This window comes from Coenobita brevimanus, chromosome 95 (genome assembly GCF_032717465.1).
Source record: "Coenobita brevimanus isolate Jiangsu-jjx chromosome 95, ASM3271746v2, whole genome shotgun sequence".
NCBI classification, from domain to species: domain Eukaryota; kingdom Metazoa; phylum Arthropoda; class Malacostraca; order Decapoda; family Coenobitidae; genus Coenobita; species Coenobita brevimanus.
Window position 1 is genome coordinate 8,565,619 of NC_137048.1, and position 25,487 is coordinate 8,591,105.

The 25,487-nt window shown below is 43.7% G+C and overlaps 1 protein-coding gene across 2 annotated transcripts in view; it reads left to right on the forward strand.

The window, feature by feature from the left end:
* Polr3E (RNA polymerase III subunit E) overlaps positions 1 to 25,487 on the forward strand; it is a 187,686-nt gene that overhangs the window by 160,249 nt on the left and 1,950 nt on the right. The window contains exon 9 of one of the 2 annotated variants that reach the window (XM_080282857.1): positions 3,336 to 3,414. The exons of the other annotated variant lie outside the window; for it this stretch is intronic. Within the exon in view, the coding sequence (XP_080138983.1) occupies positions 3,336 to 3,414 (79 nt within the window). The remainder of the gene's footprint in view (positions 1 to 3,335; positions 3,415 to 25,487) is intronic. 2 annotated transcript variants of the gene reach the window in all.

Genomic DNA, 25,487 nt, shown 5'->3' on the forward strand with positions numbered 1-25,487 from the left:
CTGTAGTTTTTGAGTGGCAGGCACTTCTACCCTTGAGAATTAACCGAGTCTGACCAAACCTGGACACAATGACCATCCAATGACGTAGTTGTGTCCACAGTGTTTTGGTTGCTAGGCCATTGCTCATTACTTAGCAACGGCTCGTTTAGCCTTCCATGGCTGTCTGTCCAGAAATTGTTGGGACCTGTGGCCGGGCAGGGCATCATTTTTTCTGATTACGATTTTTTTTTAGTTGAAGAGAAACGTCTGGCACCCCTGGCCATGCAATTTTTGGCTTCCTAAATCAATCCTTTGCTTTGCAGTGAAGTGCAAATTATTTTGCAAAATGACCGCGTTCATGCTGGTGAAAAGTAAGCAAAGGAACGAAAAAGTATCAGTTTTAGAAATGTCCATATTTTCACAAAAAAAGAAAATAAAAAATATAATAATAATAAATAAAATCAGTGGTGCTGAAATGGTTTGAAATGACTAGATATGTATTATGGACAAAATCAGTACATATACATAATATGGGAGGTTTCATAAAAAGAAGTACTATAATTTTTTTTTTTTCCACGTTTACAGTAATCCCTCCAAGATCCGACATAATAGAGCCAAAGGCATGTCTGGGACTTGGTTTTGTCTGGGACTTGGGAAAAATGCCCCTGGACACAACATAACTTTGAAAACCACCTAAATAGCTCCCTACCGGACATGAAGCACCTATTTAAGACCCTATACACACAAATAAGGGACAGAAACCATAAAATAAATGAAAAAGAACCAGAGAATGAGAAATTAGAAGTGAGTATGGAAAATATTTAGCAGTGTACAGGGTACTTATGACACGTCTGTGACCGTCACAAAGATTAACCCACCTCCTCTATGGCTCTGACAGTGGTGAAGGTGTACTTGAAGCTCATACAGTAATCCAGTGTTGTGCTGCAGTTAATCCTTTGCTCTGTGAATAATAATTGTTTAACACTGCACATTCTGTTCTTACTTGCACCATGCCAGTTGCAACATGCCAGAGTTGCACTCTGCACTTAATCCTTTGTACTCTGAATTCTATTTTCTTAACATTGCACAACACTGTAAATTCCTATGTGGTCTAGTGATGATGTATTGCAGTTTATTTATTGTTCACCACAAAAGCGAGCATGTGGACAGGCATGGCGACAAGCGTGCAGTTACAGCGGTAAGTAGGTGGGAAGTGGGGAGGATGCAGGGGCACTCTAGCTGACTTCACCAGAACTACGCACCAAAACACAGCTGTTCATTACCATGCGACAGATTTAGAGTAGGGATGAACACATATCAACATTTATTTTCTCTTTCTTTTTTTTTTTAATTTTTGTCCGGGACTTGGGGTGTCCGGCATTTGGGTGTCCGGGTCTTAAAGGGATTACTGTACTTTAAATCAGAAGTAAGCTGAATCGTGATGAATGCTAAGTATTGTAAAAAGGGCTTCAATAAAAATAACCATGGAGAAGTAACAAGTGTATATTAATATGTAATGGGTGGTAGGTGGGGGCACTCACTGTCCACCCACTCGATGTAGTGCTGCTCTCAGGTGTCTACCCTTTCCTCTCCTCCCTCCTTTCTTTCCTTCCTTCCTTCCTCTTCTGTCTTTCTGTACTTCATTCTTTCCTTGTTCTTCTGCCTGCGGGAGACTTTACACTCCCTCTTTTGTCTTCTTTCCTTCATTCTTTTCTTTTCCTTCTGCCTGTGGGTGACTCTACACTAAATGACAAGCCAAGTGGTTTCCTGTACACCAGGGAACCATTTACTTGCTGGGTGGTAACCATATAACCAAATTATGGCACCTGGTGGTTTAGTGGGAAATTGCGGTGCTCCAATCGGATTGAGCTGGTGCAGGTTTATATCCAAGGGGTGGTTGGGGTTATTGCTCATGTAATACCTTTCAGGGATGAGTGAAGCTGGTCACCCATCTTAAATATCAGGACCAACTTGCCTAGCCCCAGGCTCTTACACCCCTCATGGGGCAAGGTAGGATTGGATGATGGATGGATGGATGGAGTGAGGGTGTGGTTTGTTAAGGGGTACTCTCATCTTAAATGTCAGGACCAACTGCCTAGCCCCAGGCTTCTACGCTCCTCATTGGGCAACGTAGGATTGGATGATGGATGGATGGATATAGTATTGGTACAGTACATGAACATGGTTTTCTTTAAACGGGAGGGTGTTAGTTATATCAACTATTACATCGGGCATCTGATGTTAGAATTTTTATGAAAATATGGATTAGACAACGATTCTTGTATTTCTTTTGGGTCCGTTTGTTGTGGAGCCTCACCAGTCTGCGAAAGGCTAGTATTCCGGTATGCAGTAGAAAGTCTCTTAAAAATACCTTCCATCCATCCATCATCCAATCCTACATCGCCCCATGACGAGCGTAGGAGCCTGGGGTTAGGCAAGTTGGTCCTGACATTTAAGATAAGAGTAACCAGCTTCACTCATCCCTGAGTGGCATTATGTGAGCAGTAAACCTCAACCATCCCTTGGATATAAACCTTCACCAGCTCAATTCGAATGGAGTGCCTTAATTACCCACTAAACCACCAGGTGCCAAAATTGGTTATATGGTTACCACCTAGCATAGTAAATGGTTCCCTGGTGTACAGGAAACCATTTAGCTTGTCACTTAGTGTAGAGTCACCCACAGGCAGAAGGAAGAGGAAAGAATGAAGGAAAGAAAAACAGAAGAGGGAGTGTAAAGTCACCTGCAGGCAGATGGATGAGGAAAGAAAGACAGAAGAGGATGGAAAAGGAAAGAAGGATGGAGGAGAGGAAAAGGCAAACACCCAATAGCAGCACTAAATTGAGTGAGTGGATGGTGAGCACCCCCTACACAAACATATATATATATATTTTTTCAATTCTGGGTGTGTTATTTATCTCAGCAGTATTATATTGGGTCTCTAATATTGAAATGTTGATGAAAGTATTCTACATATAATTATTCTTTTGCTTTATTACTTTTTGGACCATCTGTTGGGGAGCCTCCAGGCACCCCAGGAATGTTCCAGTAATTTGTTTGGGACGTCCTGAATGCCGTCCCCAATGGAGGCCTTGGAAGACTGGTTGGGGGCGACTGAAATCGAAAACATGTGTTCGGAGGTGAGCAGACAGTTGGGACTACATGGGGGACCACTGTGAAAACGGCCATATGTGCCCTCCGACGTTTGCCCCCTCGTGATTATGATGATGATGATGATGTATCTTGGGGATGTCCATGTAAGATGACCGTTGCAAAAATTGAGGGGTTTCTGTATTTATTTAAGTTGTGTTCTGATATTACTCTGTAAAATTTTAAATGCTTTATATTTGTACAGGTACCCTGAGGTTGTGCAAAGACAACAGATGATTTGGCAGTCAAGAAGTGAGCAGCTAGCACATACTCTTAAGAGCAAGGTAAGGTTGGGAAATGAAGAGTACATTTAGGGAACATTATAACAAACTTCAGAGTTAGAGTATGTCCTGGGTAGGGACATGTGGGACCAGCAGTACCAGTTCAGAGTGTACAGTGTTTCCTTTGTTATCGTGGATAATTGGTACAGAGCCTAGTGCTTTATAATGAAATTTGCACTCTAACAAAAGCACAGAACCAATGGGATTTATCATAATTGGCACCAGGCACCCCACTCATAAACTCAAATTTTCCCTTTTACAACAGTTTATCAATCAATCAATCAATCATTTCTTGTAGCACCCCACAGGATGCATAGGGCCTCGATGAACTCTCTCCTCCAATATTTGTCTCTTGCCATTTCCTTCAGGTCCCACCAACACTCCTCTCCTGCTTCTCTCTTCATTGTCCTCAACCAGGTTTCCCTCAGCCTACCTCTGCCTCTTCTTCCTGTAGCAGTCCACTTTGGCACATCCTGTATTAATGCCATCTATTCTATATATGTGCCTCAGCCATTTCCAGCGAGACAGCCTCACATATTCATCAACTGGTTCCACTGTCAATTTATACCATTAAATATATACATATTATTATGGTAAGTATTAAAAACACATAGGCATGGTTATGTTAATAGAAAATGATTAAATGGGCATAGTAAGGAAGAAATTTACGATATAGAGACTTGAGATGGTGTTGAGGTAAGGGGTTCTGAGGTTTGGGGTTGAGAGTTAGCGGTCTGCATATTCCATTTCAATTTGTATTGTTTTGTTTATAAATGCTTTTTGTCATGCTTGCATGCATCGGCCTTGGTCACTTAATGGCGGCTCTCCATGCTGTTCAATCTCTGTCATCCTCCCTATTCAGCCCCTTATCCTTGAGGTCACACTCTTATGACCTCATCTCAGGTCTTTTTTGGTCTCCCTCTCACAGCCCTACCCTTACTGTTCATACTTCTCACTTTCTGCATCCAGTTGCAGGGTTGGATTTTTTTTTCCCCAACCCATTTTTTGGGAGGGAGGGGGATTTATTGGTCATTTTTGGGTTTTATTGGGCATATTTGGGCTTAATTGTTGTTCCTCGTATTTTTATGTAAATTAGTCAAAGTAAGTTACTTCAGGGTAATTTAGAATGAAATAAGAGGTTTGGAGTGTTACCTGGAGAACAGCTCCTTGTTTTAGACATGTTGATATTGGTTGGTCTAGTTGGAACAAGCCTTTGATAACTTGTACTGTACATATTAATACAGGAAATGGACAGGTGAGGCGTGACTACTGATGACTCATTACTCGGTGTCTCAGTCTCAGCTTCTTCTTGGTAGTGAGAGGACCATAGCAGCAAAATGCCTGCTGGTAGTGGCATAACAAAGGCAACTGAGTGGGATGAAGTTGTTTTAAAAATGATAAACAGAAAGCAGCCTGCAATTTCTGCAACCAAATAATAAGTGCTTAAATTGAAAGCATGAGAACCCACAACTAAAAATGTCCCAAGAGGAAAGCTCATTGTAGTTTGTGTGTGTGTGTGTGTGTGTGTATTATAACAGTTAAACAGACCATTGTAAGCTTCATTGGTGTGGGAAAAGAAAATTAAGGAACTCACATTGAAAGTCGGAGAATTAAAAGTTTTTGCCTGCTAGTAAATTGTTTGTTATTTCATCCAATATACTATAGCAGTAGCTGTGTTATAAGTAGAAAGAAAGAGAGAGGTGAAAAGATTAGTAAGAGAGAGTAAGAAGAGAGTGGATGAGGAATTTGGAAGGAATTTGAGTGTAAAGTGGAGGGACTGTAAGAAAATGTTCTGGAAAGAGGTGAAAAGAGTAAGACAGGGTGGAAGTGAAGTTAGCAGGGGAGTGAAAGATAAAAATGGTAGATTACTAGTGGAGAAGGGAGAAAAAGTGAGCAGATGGAGAGAACACTTTAAGGAATTGTTGAACATAGAGGATGGAAGTAATGCGAGTATAAGTGGCTGGGGAATGGCTGGGAGAAGGAGGGAGGTGAGAAGACAGGAAGAAATCAGGAGGATAGAAGTTGTGGAAGCAATGAAGAAAGTTAAATTGGGGAAAGCCCCAGGAATTAGTGGGGTGTGTGGTGAAATGCTGAAGCATGGGGGAGAGAAAGTAGTAGAATGGATGTGGAAAATGTGCAGATTGGCCTGAGAGGAAGGTAGAGTCCTGGAGGATTGGAAGTCAAGTATAATTATTCCCCTGTACAAAGGAAAAGGGGAAAAAGAAGTGTGTGGTAATCATAGGGACATTTGTCTTCTTAGTATAATAGGAAAAGTGTATGGTAGGATACTTATTGACAGAGTTAGAGAAAGAACAGAGAAATTAGTTGGAGAAGAACAGGGAGGCTTTAGGAAGGGAAGAGGTTGTGTAGATCAGATATTCATTCTTAGATCTTTAGTGGAAAAGTTTCTAGAGAAAGGAAAGAAGTTGTATGCTGCTTTCATGGATTTGGAGAAAGCATATGACAGGGTGGATAGACAAGGATTTTGGAAAGTGTTAAGAATATATGGAGTAGATGGGAAGTTGTTGAATTCTGTGAAGAGTATGTACGATGGTGCGAAGGCTGCAGTGCGTGTGGATGGTGAACTAAGTGAATTTTTCTCTTTGAAAGTTGGGTTGAAACAGGGATGTGTCATGTCTCCATGGTTGTTCAATCTGTACATGGATGGGGTAATAAAAGAGGTACAAGGTAGGGTAGTGGATGTTGGAGTGGCCCTGGTGAGAGAGGATAGTGTTTGGAAACTCCCTGTACTGTTGTTTGCAGATGATACTGTGTTGTTGAGTGAAGACGAAGGGGAGCTGCAAGGCTTGGTGGATGAGTTTGGGAGAGTGTGTAAGAAACGGAATCTAAAGGTGAATGTAGGGAAGAGTAAAGTGATGGTCTTTGAGAGAGGTGAAGTCAGTGAATGTACAGCGAGGTTGGATGGTGAGGAATTGGAAAATGTGAGTACGTTTAAGTACTTCAGTAGTGTGATGAGTAAGGATGGAGGTTTGGAGGGTGAAGTGCTTGAAAGGGTACAGCAGGGAAGAAAGGTTGCTGGTTCTTTGAAAGCAGTGATAAGAAACAGGGAAGTGAGCATGGAAGTGAAAAAGTTACTGCTTGACAGTATTGTGATACCAACTCAAACGTACGGAAGTGAAGCTTGGACGTTGTTGGAAGGACACAAGTCAAGAGTGAGAGCAGTGGAAATGAGTTATTTAAGAGGAGCCTGTGGAGTTACATGGAGAGACAGGCTGACGAATGAGGATATAAAGGAGCCTTGTGGTGTGGATGTGGATGTGATAGGAAGCGTTATGAGGAACACACTGAGGTGGTTTGGCCATGTGGAGAGGATGGAGGGTGAAAGACTGACGAAGAGAGTGTATGTGAGTGAGGTGGAGGGGGGAAGAGGGAGGGGGAGGCCGAGGATGAGATGGAGGGATGGGGTGGAGAAGTATATGAGAGAGGGGGGTGTGAGTTGGGAGCAGGGCAGTGAAATGACGTGGGACAGGGCGACTTGGAGGCGATTTGTTTGTGGCCACCCCAAACGGGATTGAGGCGTCTGGCAATAGATAGAGATAGATAGATAGTAGCCATGTGTCTGTGTTTGTATTTTGGGCAGCCGAAACTACACATTCAAATTGCACCAAAATTGGCACAAAAATCGCAAAAAATTCACAGATGTGAAAAAACTTGGTCCCATTGTGATTGAAAAACTTTTAGTATATTTAATGAGCGATCAAATTTTGACCAAAAAACGTCGCTTCCGGCGTCCAGTCGGTTGTCATGGGTGAGTGATTAATATCTCAGACTTGCATGCAGACAACTTGGGTTCCATTCCCGAAGCTGCAAATAACACACTCAATTGGTTAGCTGCAAAAAATCCAAGTGATAATGTTAGACTAGAACAGCATATAAACGGACCATCATGGGCCCTTCGATGTCGCCTTGACGGCCGATACTGACAACATTAGACTAGAACAGTACATAAATGTGATTCAGATTACCTGAAATGATTGCAACGCACACGCGAAGCGTGAGGAAACGAGTGCGAAGCTCGAGAAAGCGAGCACCCAGCGCTAGAGCCCTCTGCACGAGCAAGTGTGAGAGGGCCCGAAGGGCCCACGAGCATTTGTTTTCCTTTATATCTAATAGCAGCTAGAAATCAAACACGTGTGATCAGGAACTCCCGCTACAGATTAAGAGAAAATCCATGTTTGAGGGTTATTGTAAGAGATTTTAATGGGTTTTAATAAATATTATATGTACCTAAACATCATTAATGAATATGATATAAATCTTTATTTTTATATATAAAAATTAACCCCTTTGTACTCAGTGACATGTTTGGTGTTATTAGGATCTCTCCTCATAAATGCACAGTGATGCCTTTAGCATCATAAAACCATAAAAAATTTGGCCCCCCAAAAGTTTTCGGTCGATTTGTGTAATTTTTTGAGGTGTCACAGTTTGCCTGGCTCAGGTCAAAAGTAACGAGTTGGCAACAGCGGGTCCCAATATCCGCGACAGCGTGTACAGGTTTTTCATTACCAAATGAGCTGTGAGTGGGGAAGGTAGTGCGCAGTTCCTTGTCCCTTTAAATCTCCTCTAGTACCCCCGTCGGAGCCGCGCAACATATTTCACTGTACCAGTAGTGTGTATGTATAGTTTTGGGGCACTATTGTGATTAGATTTGGTGTTTGCAATAGGAAATTGGTGTTTGTGAAGCGCTCGTGTGCGTTATCAGTCATTGGGCCAATGAAGATTGTGTAACTGTTTCTAACCAACTACACTCCCTCTACCCGGCACCAAATGTGATTATTCAACTATAATAATAGTGACAGTGAATCATGTGAATATAGTGTGCAATAGCCAGTGTGCAAGGAATTGGTGAAATACGTGTAGCAGCTTATGGAGAGGCGGGGAAACTGCCCTACACTCACGACACGGCCTGGGCCCACCATAGTTTTTTGCATTTTTCTCAAAAACTATGAGGCATAGGAGAATGCTGATTATATCGTGTGGAAGCCCATGAAATTCCGCATAAGATGAAATAAAAACATATCACTGCTGAGAAAAGTCTTTCGCTAGAGCTCCCCGTATTAAAAACTGTTGTCTGTCGAGAAAAGGTTTTACTTTTTCGCTTATTATTCGAAAACCATACCTCGTATCAAAATGCCAACTACCCCCTGCGGAAGCTAATAAAATTCTTTTTCAAGTGATGGTATAACATGTAGAGATATGTAAGTAAACATTCGAGCTATTATGGTGGGAAGTGAGATGAATGTTCCCGTATGTTTGTTCACACCGCCCTAATGTACGTTTTCGATTTCGTTTTTAAAAGCTCCAACATGCTTGCATGTGTTGGCCTTGGTCACCTAATGGCGGCTCTCCACGCTGCATGATCCATTGCAGCCTCCCTGTTCAGTCCCTTAACCCTAAGGTCACACTTAATGACCTCGTCCCATGTCTTTCTCGGTCTACCCCTCATAACCCCACCCCCAATAACAACACTTCTCACCTTCCTCACCCAATTATCATCCCCCATCCTCTCCACATGTCCAAACCACCTCAATCTACCTCTCCTCATCACAACACCAATACACTCCAGTCCCATCCTACCTCTCAACTCATCCATTGTAAACCCAGCCCCTCCAGGTCTTGGACGCAGGGACGCACTGCACATCCACCTAATCATTGTCATTTCTGTACGTCTGAGCCGGACAACATCTTCCTCCTTCACTGCCTAGGTCTCACTACCATACAGCATTACACTCCTAACACATGCTGCATACAAAGACCCCTTAGCACGTAGGGAGAGTCCTCTCAATGTCAGGAGAGGCAAGAGCTCCCTGAACTTCTTCCAATGACTTCTCACCCTAGCCACAGAGCTAGCTCCTGCCCCACCTCCAGCACACAACATGTCTCCCAAATAACAAAACTCTTCCACACACTCAAGAGATTCACCAGCAAGTTCAATCCTTTCACATCTGACAATCTCCACCTGCTCACCCCGACACGCCGTACACATAAAATCAGCATTATCTTGCAGTCTACCTCTGATACCACTACATCTCTTATGCACCCATTTATCTCACACACACCGCACAAGATGGAATTACTTCCCACGCCCTTGTGGCAAACTGCACATGGCCACTCTCCCTCGCCTTTGACAGTACCGCCACCAACCCTAGATATCATCACTTTTGTTTTATCTGCATTTACCCTTAAACCCTTTTGCCCCATACCATCTCTCCACTTCCTAAACCTTTCGTCTGCCTCCCTTCCATTCTCTGCAATCAACACCAAATCATCAGCATACAACAACTCCCACGGGAGTCCGTTTCTAAAGTCATGTGAAAGGGCTTCAGGTACCATGATAAACAACATGGGGCTCAAGACTGACCCCTGATGCACACCAACATTCACGGAAAACTCATCACTCAAATCTCCATTCACTCTTACCTGGGTGTGAGCACCCACATACATAGCCATAACCACCCTAACCAGCCATTCCTCCAAGCCAAGCTTTCTCATTGCCCACTTCACCACCTCTCTAGGGACTCTGTCAACGGCCTTTTCCAAATCAACAAAAACAAAATAAAGATCCCTTCTCCTACCAATATATTTTTCCTGAAGCTGTCGAACAATGAATATGGCATCAGTGGTCCCCCTACCTGGCATAAACCCAAACTGCATCTCATCAGTATTCACTCTTTCTCTAATCATGCCTTCTAAAACTCTCTCCATTACCTTCATTATCTGATCTAAAAGCTTTATACCTCTATAATTTCCTCTTTCCAGGGCATCACCCTTCCCTTTATACACATTTACAATTACATTCTTCAGCCAATCATCTGGGACAACACACTCATAAATAATCCTATTTATCAGGTCAGTGACTAACCTCACCCCTATATCGCCTGAGGCCTTCATCATTTCGGCAGTCAACCCAGACACACCTGCTGCCTTCCCCACCCTCATCCTGCCTATTGCCTCACTCACAGTAGCAGTATCAATCAAAGGCCAAGGGCCAGACACTGGACCTGCTGGCTCCAAACTTTCCCTGTCCCAGTCAAACTCCTCATTCAACAACCGGTTATAATGCTCTCTCCATGCATCTTTAATATCCTCACTGTTCACCACTACCTTTCCTTCATCATTCTTCACACACTGCTCACCTATAATATCCCGATTATCCCTCTTCACCTGACCTGCCTCCCTAAATGTCATATTTTTCCTTTCTCCATGATTTAGGTTCCCGGAAAAGCCTTCTTTTCTCCTTAATTGCAGCTTCTACACCCTCATCCCACCACCAAGTTACTTTATGTCTTGGTGGTCCTCTTGTCCAACCGCATGTTACGTATATATTTTTTGCTTATTGTATAGAACAAACATCGATGAATAGGAATATGTAGGTTTTGTGGCAAAATAAATATGTTTGGGTGGTGAAAATAAGCCGAGAATACACTTTTTTGGAGTGCATGGTGGGTGGTGGGGGGAGGGGAGAAAGCCGATGTGTCGTGGAACACGAAACTTATTGAAACATTGTGAACAAAAGGGTTAACAGTGTAAAACAAATGAGAAAAAATACACACACTTAACCCCTAAAGTTGTAACAGAATTGATCGATCCTTTTTCGGGATTGCACATGATATCAAATGTGATTGATAGAGGGGCTTTTGGGAATAACTGCGGACACTAGACCGGCCCGATTGTGACCTATATCGATGCAAACCAATGAGAACTAAGTTCTGAGTAGGGAGGAGGGAGGATCCGGGCCCCTGCCCATGGTGGGGGGGGGGGGATTCCCCCACCGCCCTCTCGCTGTCTTTCTCTACCCCAGTACCTTTGTTCCCCCTCCCCCTCCTCTGACCGCCTCCATCATGCCATTGTGGTTCCCTCTCCTTTACCCCCCCTGTCTCCGTAGAGAGGATCATATCCCCCTACCCACCCTCCACACCCCTGTAGTAACTCCCTCTCTGCCTGCCCTCTTTGTCTTGTGGTGTCTGTCTTCCACCTCCATACCCCCGTACCACCCCTCCAGGCCTCTCCGCACCCTATCCCCCCACTCCCCACCCTCTGTAGTATGCCGTCTGCATACAACTCCCCCCCTCCCCCCCCACCTAGGGTATTATATGTCATTGTTACTATTCATGTTGCGTGTTTTCATCCAGTACCAGATTATTGTTTGTATACTCGTATACACCGATGCGCAAAACATACAGTTGAATGTATGTTTTTTATGAATCTCTGTGTATATACCATAATGCTTCCTGTAAAGGTTTGTAATTTTTTTGTTTATTAATAATTTGTGTATTTGTGTGTTTGTCTTTCTCTTACACCATTATCATTATTTTGCAAGCTTTAGCTTTTTTTTTCCCCCTCGAAATTCTTAACGGTTACTTGATTTGACAGCTCTGAGGGGAGGGGAGGGGGGGAAGGGGTGAGGGGAAGTGAGTGCTGGAGTGTGTGAGTAACACCAAGAAAAAGATTTTGCATGCTTTTGGTCAGTTTTTTTTGTTTTTTGACAACTATGAGGAAAGGGGACAGGGGGAGAGAAGGTGGGAAGGGGAGAAGTGCTGGGGGGGAAGGGTGTTGGGAGTGAGTGAGGAACACCGACATAATTATTTTGCATGCTATTTTTTGAAAAAAATAAAAATTGAGCTGGAAAATTCTGAAAGGGGGGTAGGGGGGTGGTGAGAAAGAGAGGGGGGGATGATAGGAGTGGGTGAGGAAGGTCATGGGAGGGGAGGAATGAGGGAGGAATGGGGTGGGAGCACATTGAAAACTGGATTTGTTCCACCTGGAAGGCTAACTTTTTTCAACTTTGACGGGCTATAGCTCATGAACCAGTTGCTCTGGTTTGCGGCATAAAGTGTGTAAATTCAAGCTCGAAACCTTGGGCATAACACTTTTTACTTCTGTAGGAGTAAAAAAATTGGCTCCATATAGAGATTTTCATGCCGGTATGGTCAGTTAAATTGCATATCCTTGGGGTTTAGGCTTTTTTTTGGGGGGGAGGGGATTTTTTTTTTTTTTAACCCTTAATTGCCAGGGGTTTCCGGCCGTTGCCCACTCCTTCCTTCGGGGGATTTCCAAGATTTTGCCAAAAATACCCTTATTTCAAACCCTAATATCTGCCATACTATAAAAGCAAGAGAAGCAAATATTATCTCATAAGACTCATCAAGCCTTCCTGTTTCCAAGGAAGGTATCCCGAGGTCTCTAGGTAGTCCCGTCGATGAGTAAGGACGAGTTGAAGATGAGTGGTTTTTCATGTTTGACAGGGCGGATCCGACCTCGCGCCACTGGCCGTGCCTTGGCCTCAGTGGCTAGCATTGGCAGCTCTGACCGGAGTGTTGATTGTAATACTGCCCGTGTGGCCTTGAAAGGAATGTGGAAAATTACACTTGTTTCCATACTTCTCATTACTCACCATCATAAGGATGAGTCATCACCCAGTCCATGTGGCTCCCCAAAAGGTTTACCGCCTGTTTCATAGTGCCACTATGCCCCATAGATGTGTGGGAAAGGAAATATATCTTTTTTTTTTTTTTCTGTACTCACATCTTCTGTCAATTATAATACAGTAATACCTCAATATATGGTACCCCTAGATGCGATACCCTGGCTTAATGATGGGGGTAGAAATTGCACCATACCCCGCCTGATGATGGCCAAACCCCGGTTTAACAATGGTTTTTTATTTTTCTTACCGATTTTGATGATATTTCAGACTAAAATTGTGTTTAGCTTGATTTATACACTGTTTTTAGACCGATTAATATGTTTTAGCCATAGGTGGGGAGAACTTTGTCATTTTGGGGTACAGTTTACTAAGCTTGATTTTTTCGAGACATATTTGACGATATTCAGATCTGATTTGTTAGTTTTAGCGAGTTATTTAAAGGTGTTAGGTTTAGGGTAGCTTCCTTGACAGCTATTTGGCTAGTTAAATTGCCTTTAAACCTGTTTTTGGGCTCATCTGGATGGGTTTTGGACTTAATCTGGGGGGGAAACCCAAGGCTGGTAAACGGTCCACATTGAAATACATGTTAAAAGTACCCCGATATAGGATACCCCGCCTAACGATGGGGTTTTACCTAACCAATTAGATCATTAAACCGGGGTATGCCTGTATTATCCCATTATTACAACCCTTAGAATTGCACTTGACATCACGATTACAGGTAATTGCCCTTTGACAAGTAAATGCTGTGGCTGTTTCACGCATTATCGTTGAGTATGAGGTAATTATTTGTACAGTAATCCCTCTAATATCCAAACGCCCAATATTCGAACATCCCCACTAACCGGACATAATCGTCCCGGGATCCAACATTCCCAAAATGGTCCCGGGGGGGGGGGGGGGATTTTTCCCACCCGTAATTTGAACTTGCCACGCGCGGTGTGGGAGAGCATTGTTGTGATGCGTCATTCCTCCGACGTCCAATAGAGCGCCGCTGCATCCTCCCCTCTTTCCGCCTGTCTCTCGCCGCGAGTGCACGCTCGTCGTTATGGCTGCCCACGTGCGCGCCTTTGTGGTGGTGCCTTACCTGCTGCAGGCACTCCTGCTGCTCTTGGGCCTCCTCTTAGTGTGTGTGATGATGGCCCCACCACCTGAGAAAAGGAAGAGAGTGGTGTTGACTCTGGAGAAGAAACGGGAGATATTGGAAAAAGTAGATGCGGGGTGGTCTTCTTCCCACATCCTCCGCAAGTCAACCTGGCCCGATCACTTTGTTCGATATTAAGAGATCCCGAGACAAACTCATGCAGTACACGCCTGATTTCTCGTCGAGAAGCAAACACAACGTGGAGAGGAAGGTGATGTTTACTCCCAAGTTTGCTGAAATTGACCGATCCACATTGATTTGGTATCGACAGCAACGTGCTGCTGGTGTGATGGCACGTGGAACAGAGCTGGAGGCTGCTGCTGAGAAGTTCACCAGGCTTCACGACGCCCTAGACTTCAAGGCATCCGAGGGTTGGCTCTTTGCGTTCAAGTTACGGCATGGCCTTACCAACTGTAAAGCTTATGCTAACGAACACTCTAGCCGAGGAGACGGAGAAGTGTGTACCTGGCCGCAAGCTCTCCAAGGAACGGATATCTGCTTTGTGTTGTGCCAATGCTAACGGCATGCACCGACTTAAGACCCGTTGTTGTTGGCCGTGCAAAGCAGCCTCGGTGTCTTCGTGGGGTGATGGATGTCCTTCCTGTTGTCTGGTACCATTCTTTGAAGGCATGGTTTACAGCCGTGATCTTCAAAGACTGGTTCCACCGCCACTTCGTCAAGGAGGTCATCAATTACCAGACGAAGACACTGGGAATCCCGCGCGACCAGGTAAAGGCCCTCCTTTTTGACAATGCACTTGCCCACCCTTGCGACAAGGACTTGGTGGCTGAGAATGGCCGGATTAGGTGCATGTTTCTACCACCTAATACGACTGCTCTCATCCAACCAATGGACCAAGGAGTGATCGTGGCAACAAAGCGCCTATACCGACGGAAGTTCCTGGACGAGGTGATGGTTGTTCTTGAGGACGAGGACGAGCGCAGGGAGGGACAGGATACGTGAGGCCAGCGGACTTTGGAAAACCTTCGCAGCTACATCATCAATTCTGCACTGTACAACTGGGCTAGTGCATGGAAGGAAGTCCCTGTGAAGACTCTGGAAAATGGTTGGTCTCGTCTGCTTCTCGGAACGGATGTGGAGTACAATTTTCTAGGGTTTGACATGGATGACTTCCATGCACGGCTACATATGCACGGCGACGATGTTGATGTGGACGATGTTCGTGAGTGGTTGGATGACGACGAGGGCGATCCTGGGTATCAGACATTGTCTGATATCGAGATCGCGTCTTCAGTTGCAGGTGTCAGTACCGAGCTTGAAGATTCCGACGAGGAAGGCGACGATGATGCGGACTCTTCTCAGCGTGACACTACTCCAGCCATCCCCAAGCTGAGCGCACTCTGGGAACACCCAGAGTTCGTCCTAGACTACCTGGAACACCCGGACTGCGACAGGGAGATGGGGCCCTTGGGACTTGTGGAGGTAGTGCGTGCTTTCAGGCAGCGCATCATCAGTCATCAGAATCGTCATTCCTTGCGTCAATCAACCATTGACAGTTTTTTCAGGCCCGTGACCCCTGCTGTGCCCAGCCCTGGCTCCACTCTGTTGCCTCCCCAAGACAGGCCCTCATGCTCCGAGCCACAGCCCAGCACATCAGCCACGGTGGAGTCACCGCTCGACGTGAGTTTGCGTCTGTCTTCAGAGTTGTCTGCAGTGGGTACGCCATCACCACGACCCAGTGACGCACTCCTAGGTCACCTGCCAGTGATACTCTCGGACTCTGACATTGAATAAACAGCAAGAACTCCATTAGACCACACTTGAATTTACAGTGTTGTGCAGTGAAAAAAACAGTGTGTTGTGTTAAGGATTTACAGTTGTGAGTGAAAAGACTAATTTGGAACAAAATTTAACTTAAATAGACTTGTTTGTTTTTGCTTTAGAAAATTATTAGAAGAATGGGAAAAGTTAAAGTGCAGAGTGCAACACTTAATAAGTTACAATGGAGCATTAGTTAGACAAGAGTGCGCACTGTGAAGAGAACGGACTTCTGTGGGCGATTGACTAAGTTCAGTGCAAGACTTCATGAACAGTGTACTGGAAGTGCTTCAGGAAATCCTTCTTACTGTCAGAGTCCGAGAGGAGGCAGTTATTCATCGAGGTGGCCATGGACTTGCCGTAAGTAGGCAGAATGTTTCATACTGTACTTTTTTCCATACTATACTTACCTCAGACACCTCATTTCACTCCTTAATATCCTTTATTGGTGTGAATAGGGTGTTAGGAGCTATGCATGTGCAGTAGGAAGGTGTTTTTCTGAGTTAGACTAGGTTAGGGTCCATAAGTACCAGTCCAGGAGCCAGTAACTAGAATGTTTAATATTGTATGAACCTACTTCTAAACCCTCGTTTTATGCTTCTTTTGCATTAATTTCAGACATTTATGTGCCTTATTTGTGATTTGGGTCTTAAATAGGTGCTATGCATGTCCAGAGGGAGTTGTATAGGTGTTTCTCTGAGTTAGGGTCCATAAGTACAAGTCCATAAGTTGGGGCCCAATATCCGGACAGGACCAGTATCCGGACCTGCCTATGGCTCTATTACGTCGGATATTGGAGGGATTACTTATAAATCAGACTGATTTGTACTAATCAGGATCATCATGGAAATCTTATAAATGTTATATAGAATTTAAATTATTTGTACTTCACATCACAAATACATTGATTCTTATATTGGCACAATTCCCCTGAGTATTTAGTGAAATAATTTAGTTATAGCCAACCAGGTAATTATCTGGCACGCTCACAAGTTTTTTCCTTTCAGGTAAAAGGTAGGATACACTGATGCTCATGTTCAGCACAATTTTCCTGAGTATCGAGTGAAATAATTTTCTTGTAGGCAACCAGGTATTTTTCTTTGTGGCCCGTAGGCTAACTCAAGGTATTTCCAATAGTTTTTTCATCAGTATCGAATAAACAGTAACACTTTTACATTGCACTTGTAGAATTTATAAAACACTTATAGCACTTACTATAAATCATTTATTGAACATTTCACTTATTTATAAAAATAAACAAACTTGTGCATTCCCTGTGCACTATTTACACTTTCCCACACACCTGCTCAGTATTCACACTCGCAGTGATACTCTGAGAAACATTTAGGGCGTAGGGGGACCTTGCATTCTGCACATTGGTATGAGGTCTATTTTCGTGCTGGGGGATGGCGTTTGGTTGTGTGACAGACGTGTCACCGCCTGTAGGCCAGACGACCTGTGGTACAGCCAGTCTCCACCAGCTTGTGCCACCGGAAATACTCAGCACAGCTGAGCCTGTCTGCTGTAGCCACTGTCCCCCGCCTAGCACCTGTCACCTGAGCAGTTGAATATTCCTCAAGGAATTTGCATGCCAGCTCTCAAACCCTCATAGAGGGAGAGGTTTCCCAACGAGCTCCTTGAACAGTATGTAACTGTTCAGCACGGCGATATCAAGAAGGTGTGAGAATGCCTTCTTGTACCACCTGCAGGACTTACGTAGGCAATCGACCTCACCAATTTGCATGTCCGATATATCAACCAGCCGCATGTTGATATTGTAATTGTTGACTGCATCTGGCTCTATCACAGGTTCCCTGGTCCTGTACTATGTTTTCCCAGTTTCCTCCAACACTCCTTTATGTACTGTAGGCAAGATGTTAACCCGTCTCTTGTCATGCCGGAGAAATGTTGTCACATTTCTTGGTCAGAAGGGCATCCTTTCTCAGTATTTGCCAGAAATACTGAGAAATTCTTTATGTTGGCCCTAACAGTTCCACAGGACCCACTATCATGGTCAACGCTGGGCCACTGTAATAATTATCAGTATACAGAATGTGATGCCTGTTGAAATACTTTTCCATGAGCACTTTCACTACTGATGCAGAGAATCCTTGAAGATCGTCACTAGGTATATCAACATCTGTTGCTGAATAAACTATCACATCCAGTTTTGCAGTCACAAAGCACAAAGGATTTGAGGCCAAATCAGTGATGCTTTGATGGCACATACTGAATAAATGCCAGCCTGCCCCTGAATAACACCAGCGACTCGTCAATAACCACTTTCTGGAACGGACGAAAACCCTGGAAAAAGACCCCTTGAGTATTGTAAGGATTGGTCTTATTTTCCATAACCTGCTGTTTGGTGCAGGCCTGTAATTTCTGTTGAAGTGAAGGAACCTTAGGATGGCCAGGTACGTATCACAGGCCATGTACTTGCTGAAGACAGGTGTGCCCACGAGTTCATCAACCGACAGATAGTCATGGAGCACATCTTTTCTTACATGTGCCATCAACATGGTAAGGGCAAGCCACACAAACATCTCCCCCACCTGCAAAGGTATCCAGTCATGCATGTGCGTGCTCTCGCTGGCAGCCACATCCAGCCACTGCACACATATGGCCTGGTGAAAATTGATCTCCTCCACTAGGCACTGCATTATTGCAGTCATGAAAATGGCCCTGAACAAACTGCTAATAGTCCAGGGCCTGGGGGGAAGCTCATCCTCCTGCACACCCACACTGTCCTCATATACTGGCACAGATGGCTCAAAGCTGCCACCATCCTCCCATGCAAATGTATCAACTCTACCCACTCGTGGTAGAGCCGGCCGTCTGGCAGTTCCAGGATGTTTCTTCATCAATCGTGCCTGCCCATGTGCACGCCCATGGGCAGGGGGTGGTGGGGAGGGAGAGGGAGAGGGAGAGGTGTGGGAAGTGGGTGAGTAAGTGGGTGATGACTCACCTGACGCGGAACTTGCCTGGGGAGACTCTAGGTGCTGTGTATCTCCATGTAGGGCCTGTGTGGGAAATACCACTCCTGAAAGGCCTGGTTGTGGAGATTCAGCCCTTGAGGTGCTAGGTTGAGGCATTGGGGAAAGTTGAAGGACGAGACATTCGCGAGCAGGCAGCGAGTGTCGGAGAGACGACTTTGCGTCGATTATTCTGCGGGTGACCGCTAGGTCCACGTCACCTTCTCAGTGTTCAGGGTCATCAGTTTCCTCCTTGCCGAATTCATCATTCTATTAGGCTCTACTCTCTTCCTGAAGAAGTCTCTGAGCCTTCTCTGGCATCAGAGAGCAGGTAGGGGTCAGAGGGTGAGAGAGCTTGCTCCTCACATGGTAGCTCTTCCTCTCCTCCGAGGACTTGCTTTCTCTGAGTGTCTGTGATAACATGGTGTTGTCCAAAGCACGTCCAATGGCACTATCACTTGGCCCTTTCCCCGGCACTAAGGGCACTTTTGCGGGGGTTGATGAGGCGATCGGTCCTTCACGTGGTGCAAGGGAATTGGACAATGACGAGGAAGAAGACATGGCTCCTCATGCTACTACTGCCGAGTACAGACTGAACTGTGCACCTGCAGGGTACCTGGGGGTCCTACCTACCCAGTGGGTATTGTAGAAAATGGTCACGAGTTCAAAGGGTGGCGGGAAGGTGAGTGCGGTATATCATGTTTGCCGGCGGCGCTCCGCTCCCTGAATTATGACGTCCATACATGTCAGCCGGTGGTTAGGGGTTAATGCCAGACGTGTCCGCTGGTCATCCCTCCATCCCTTCCACATGCCCAAACCATCTCAACCTGTCTCTCCTCATCAAAACACCAATACACTCCAGTCCCATCCTTCCTCTTAACTCTTGCATCTCAAACCTAGCCCCCCCAGACCCCATATTCAAAGATACACTGCACATCCACCTAATCATTGTCATTTCTGTATGTTTGAGCCTGGAATTAGCTCCTTGAGTAGGGTATCATCATTGAATCCCTCAAAGCCATCAAAAAACAGAGTTTGCACCATCATTGTCACCAGAAACCATCTCAGGTGCGCAGTAACAAAGTTTTTTTCAGCCAAAAAATGCACAATAATGGCAGGAGTGCAGATTTTCATCTAGCAGTGGTGATGAAAACTGTTATACGAGGTTTGTCCGGAAAGTATTTGACCATAGGCTCAAAAAAAAAAAAAAAAAAAAAAAAAAAAAAAATGCTAACCTATTGATATTAATCCCCCTAAAAGTAGGCCCCTTCTGACTTGGCACACGAATCCCAGCATTCTGTCCACTGCCTGAAACCTTTTTCAAAGTTGGTTTTTGGTACATCCCGCAGGTGCTTTGTTGCATTTGCCATGATCTCTTCTCTCGGATGAACATGGCACAAGACATGTTGGAGTGTGCAAATCATGATCTTGACATTCTGAAAACTTTGTATCGCCGAAGATGAGACTTGGGTGTATGGGTATGATGCACAGGCATCCAAGCAGAAAGATGCAGGGTTGTCTTGGCATAAAAATTCGTGACAGGTCCACAGCAAGGTGAAATGCACTTGCATTTTGACAGTTTTTTTCTTGTACCGTTGTGTTGTGCATCATGAATGCACACCACAAGGTCAGACTCAGCAAACATTACTACCTAGACATTATCTGTCATCCTCATGACGCAGTTCGGTGGAAGAAACCAGACCTTTGGAAAGTGGCAAGTTGGAAGCTGCACCTTGACAATGCCTCTTCCCATTCTTTTCAACTGATTCAGGAATTTTTGGCCAAGCACAACATCCCACAGGTCTAGCAAGCTCCCTGCTCACCAGATATGGCTCCATATGACTTTTGGTTTTTCCCCAAGCTCAAAACTTCTCTGAAGCATTTCTGATTTGAGACGAAAAAAGAGATCATGATGAATGCAATGAAGCACTTCAAGAGATACCGAATACCAACTTTGAAAAATGTTTCAGGCAGTGGAAAAAATGTGCTATGTGTGTCAAGTCAGACGAGGCTTACTTTGGGATTAGTGTCCTAGCTTATCAGCTTAGCTATTTATTTTTTTAGAGTCTCAGGTCGGATACTTTCTGAACAGACCTCGTAACCAAGCGCACGATAACCAAGGGATCACTGTACTCTCTTAGCTTCCATGTTGCAGGTGTAAGTGATAAATTTAACTCTACCTAGGTGTTAGGGTTATTGTCATTTTGGAGAACCATTTGTTAGGTTGCCCAGGCAGATGATGCAGTAAGCAGTGAGGAAGTTGGTGTTGACAACATAGTTCTACATTAATGGGTGATGTGCACTGGGAATCTGTCATGATTTTTGTTGTGGTACGTGAATTACTGTAGTGGAATTTCTAGGTTGGGTTGCTGTGAGAGTTACTGTTTACAAATTATGTAGTGCTGATTACTGACAGCAAGGATGATGCTGAGGATAAATCTCAGATGTGAAAGGAGGGTAGTAGTAGGTGGTCGACTACCATTAGTACGAGAGGTACTAAGTGAGAATGATGTAGTGGCAATTGGCTTGGCAACTAGCCACAGAAATAATCATTCTTTGGTACAAAGCTCAGTCACTGATTCAGTGTATCAAAGTCCACGTTGATATTCACACACACATACATTTTCTACCATTAAATTACTCTCTTACTTGCTACTCTAGAGAAGAGCAGTTATGTTAAGATTGAGGCTGAGGAGGAAAGTAAGTGTCCCACATATTCCCTGCCTGGCCTAAAGGGAGCTAAAAGGGAAGGGTGGTGTGACAATCCAGGAATCCCCGGCTGTCAAAAGTTACCCCCCAAATGGTGAAGGAAGCCTTGGAACTGGGTCAAGCACGTGCCCAGGGCCCAGTTAACCCCTCCATGGCCATGGGTCAGGAATTTTATGTGCACCCCAGGCTGACGCCTGGGCCATTTGCTGAAGTTTCGAAAATTGATTTTTTTCTCTCGTCATATTGAAGAGAAAGGTCAGACGCACCTAACAGTGCAAATCCCAGCTTCCTAGACCCATTCTGTGGCTTGCAGTGTAGTGCGAAAGTTGCAAAAATATTGGCAACTGATATTCGCCGCCAAGAGGTCCTGCTGCATTGCAACATCGCATGTGTTTTTTATCATTTATTTTTACCCCCCAAAACAATGTGAATGGTGCTGAAATGTTGCGCATATATTAGAGATGATGATCTGAAATGATTTCAGTACATAATATGTTAGGATTGGCTCGAAAAAAAATTATGATTATTATTTTTTCACCTTTTTTATATAAAATATGTTTTTGGTAGTGTCGAGTTCTTTTTTACGTTATTGTTGTGCCCATGCTTGGAAAAGGGAGTGAAAGGATTGAATTTTCAGTTCTTAAATGGGAAAATTCCCTGTCCCCCGAGGATAGGCTCTCCCACGAGAGATGAAAGTGGAGGGTCAGATCTGATTAGCAATAGGAAGTTGTCGCAATTTGCCGCTCCCACACCAGTGCATGGCTAAAAACAGAATCGTAATGCAGTTTGAAAACTACGAATAAGTCTAATTATTATGAATACAGAGACAAAGCTGAAATAAATACATACAGGTAACTCGCACGGAACACGAGGGTTTCGTTCCTACCGTGCCGTGTTAGGTGCAAAATCGCGTATATTTAAACTACTCCGTATTTTGCTCCCTAGACCCCCCAAATGTGTTGTTTTGCTGTTATCTGTTACTAGAAAGCACTTTAAGTGGTTAGAAGGTTTATTTAATGTTATAACTCACAAATACAGTACTCCTGAGCAAAACTTCAACACACAAATACTGTACGTAAACACAAGGAAACATTCCGACGCCGATCATAGGTAATAAATTAGGTTAACTGGTACTAGTGCTTTAACTTACAAGTACATACCAGAACAGTACATATTTAACTTAGAAATGCAGTACTGTGATATTGAATGATTTCAGTACATAATCTGTTAGGAATGGCTGGAAAAAAAAAAAATGTTATGAATACATTTTCACCTTTTTGATATATGTTTATGGTAGTTTCGAGTTATTCTTTACGTTATCGTTGTGCCCATGCTTGGAAAAGGGGGCGAAAGAGTTGAATTATCAGTCCTAAATGAGAAAACTGCACGTCCTGCAAGGCTAGACTCTGCCACGGGAGAATAAAGTGGAGGGTCAGTCCGATTAGCAATAAGGAAGTTGTGTCACAACTTCCAGCTCCCACACCACGAGAATGGCTAAAAATAGAATCGTAATGCAGTTTCAGAACTAACAATAAGTCTAATTATTACGAATACAGATACAAAGCAGAAATAAATACGTTTACAGACGGGGAAAACGTATTTCTTCCATCATAACATGTTCATCTTTCTCAATCATTTTACGTTCATCTTTATCATTTTACCATGTTATTTTCGCAATATATATTGCTGTCTCGTAAACAGGGTGGTTGTTTGTGTTTTGCAAGGGAGGAAAAAGGTTGTATTTTCTGTCTGGGTCGAGATAATGGGTGTAACTATGTGTGGTTAGGCATGGCCACGAGCGAAAAAATCGTACATCCACTCATCACGATAGCCGGTGGTGAACTGACAGATACATGAGACGGTGAAGTCAAGGTCATGTCCCAGATTTTCGTTCACTTCCCGAAAGTTTTCACAGTTTTCTACAAGTTGCAAACCATTACAGCAAACCTGAGCAAATAGGTAAAGATACCAAGACAAAAATGTATTTTTCTCTTATTATAAGTCTTTAACGAACAAACAAAAAAAAGGCAATATTCCGACGCCGATCATGGGTAATCATATAAATCAGGTTAACTGGTTACAAGGCTTTATTTAATGCTTTAATTGCTTACAAGTACATACCAGAACAGTAAATATTTAACTTACAAATACAGTACTGTAGAAAAGCAGTACAGTAAGAGTTTAACGAACATACAAAAAAGGCAATATTCCGACGCCGATCATGGGTAATCATATAATTCGGGTTATCTGGTTACAAGGCTTTATTTAATGATTTAACTTTATTTAAGTGCTTACAAGTACAGTACATACGAGAACAGTAAATATTTAACTTACAAATACTGAACAGCACTGTGGAAAAAACGAACAAATAAAAAAGGCAATATTCTGACGCCTATCAGGTAAACTGGTTATAAGACTTTATTTCTTGCTTTAACGTTATTTAATAGTACTTTAAGTTGCACATAAACTTACCAGAACAGTACAGTACTGTAAATATTTAACTTACAAATACTGTGCTACTGTACTCGGGAATGTCTCACTCACTGAATAATTTCCCGCCTAGATCGTCACGTAATCAAAACAAACCGCGCGCGCTGCGGTGACGTTCGAGGATTTGATCTTTCAAAGGCCTCTCCTGCGTTAATTTGTAGTTTTCATAATGGTTTTTTAATCTTACGTTGTCTAATATGTATCCCAGCCCTTACCGCGTATAATTGCGAGCGCGTTCTGTGAGATCGTGTTCCGTGCGAGTTACCTGTATACAGACGGGGAAAACGTATTTTTTCCGTAATGACGTGTTCACTTTTCTCTGTTATTTTACCTTATTTTCACAATGTATGTTGCTGGCTGTCTGTCATGAGTATGGGAAAGTATGATATTTTCTGCATGGGTAAGGAACAAGGGTACTGCTGGATGTTTCACAACACTTTACGTGGTCAGAACTGCGAGATGACTTGCTATTCGCACCTCACATGAGCTGATTAGCAGGAAGGGATGGAAGTTATTTTCAACCATGAAAGCATCATGTGAACACAAAACTATCATGTTATGCTTGTAAAAGGCAAAGAATATGTAAAATGATTCAAAACAGTGCAGCAAAGCAGAGCAAATAGGTAAAGATACCAAACAAAAATGAATTTTTATTTTCATGTCTTTTTTGTTTATGCCTGTGTTTATTTATAATCGTAAACAGGGTGGTTGTGTGTGTTTTGCAAGGGAGAAAAAAGATGATAGTTTCTGTATGGGTCGAGATAATAGGTGTAACTGTGTGTGTTTAGGCATGTCCACGAGCGAAAAAATCGCACATCCATTCGTCACAGGAGCAGGTGACGAACTGACAGTGACAGATAAGGTGTGAGAATTTGAAGGTCAGTCTCGTGTCCCAGATGTTCGTTCACTTCCCGAAAGTTTTCACAGTTTTCTACAAGTCGCACTGCTTCGAATGATCCAAACCAGTAGAACAAACCTGAGCAAATAGGTAAAGATACCAAGACAATAATGCATTTTTCACTTATTATCATGTCTTTTTTGTTTGTGCCTGTATTAATTCATAATCATAAACAGGTGGTTGTGTGTGTTTTGCAAGAGAGGACAAAGATTATATTTTTTGCCTGGGTTGAGATAATGGGTGTAGTTATGCTTGTTTAGGCATGGCCAGGAGCGAAAAAATTGAAAATCCACTCATCACAGCAGCAGGCTCTGAATTGCATGGCGAGGTGTATGGGAGTGAAGTGTAGGTCAGTGTGAAGACGTTCAGAATGTTCGTTCACTTCCCATAAATTTTTGCAATTTTTATAGGCTGCGCTCAAATGATGCCTGCGGCCATTTATGGGCTGAACGTCATTTGATGCCGGCGTCCATTGGCTATGTGGCATGTAAGAGGTGTGAACAGTGACTGGAAAAGAAGGAAATGGTAAAATTTTTAATGAAGGAATGATGCCATGATGGTGTGCAAAACAAATGTTAAGGGAGAGAAATTGATGAATGGGATGGTTTGACCTGTGTGAGGGTATGAACAATC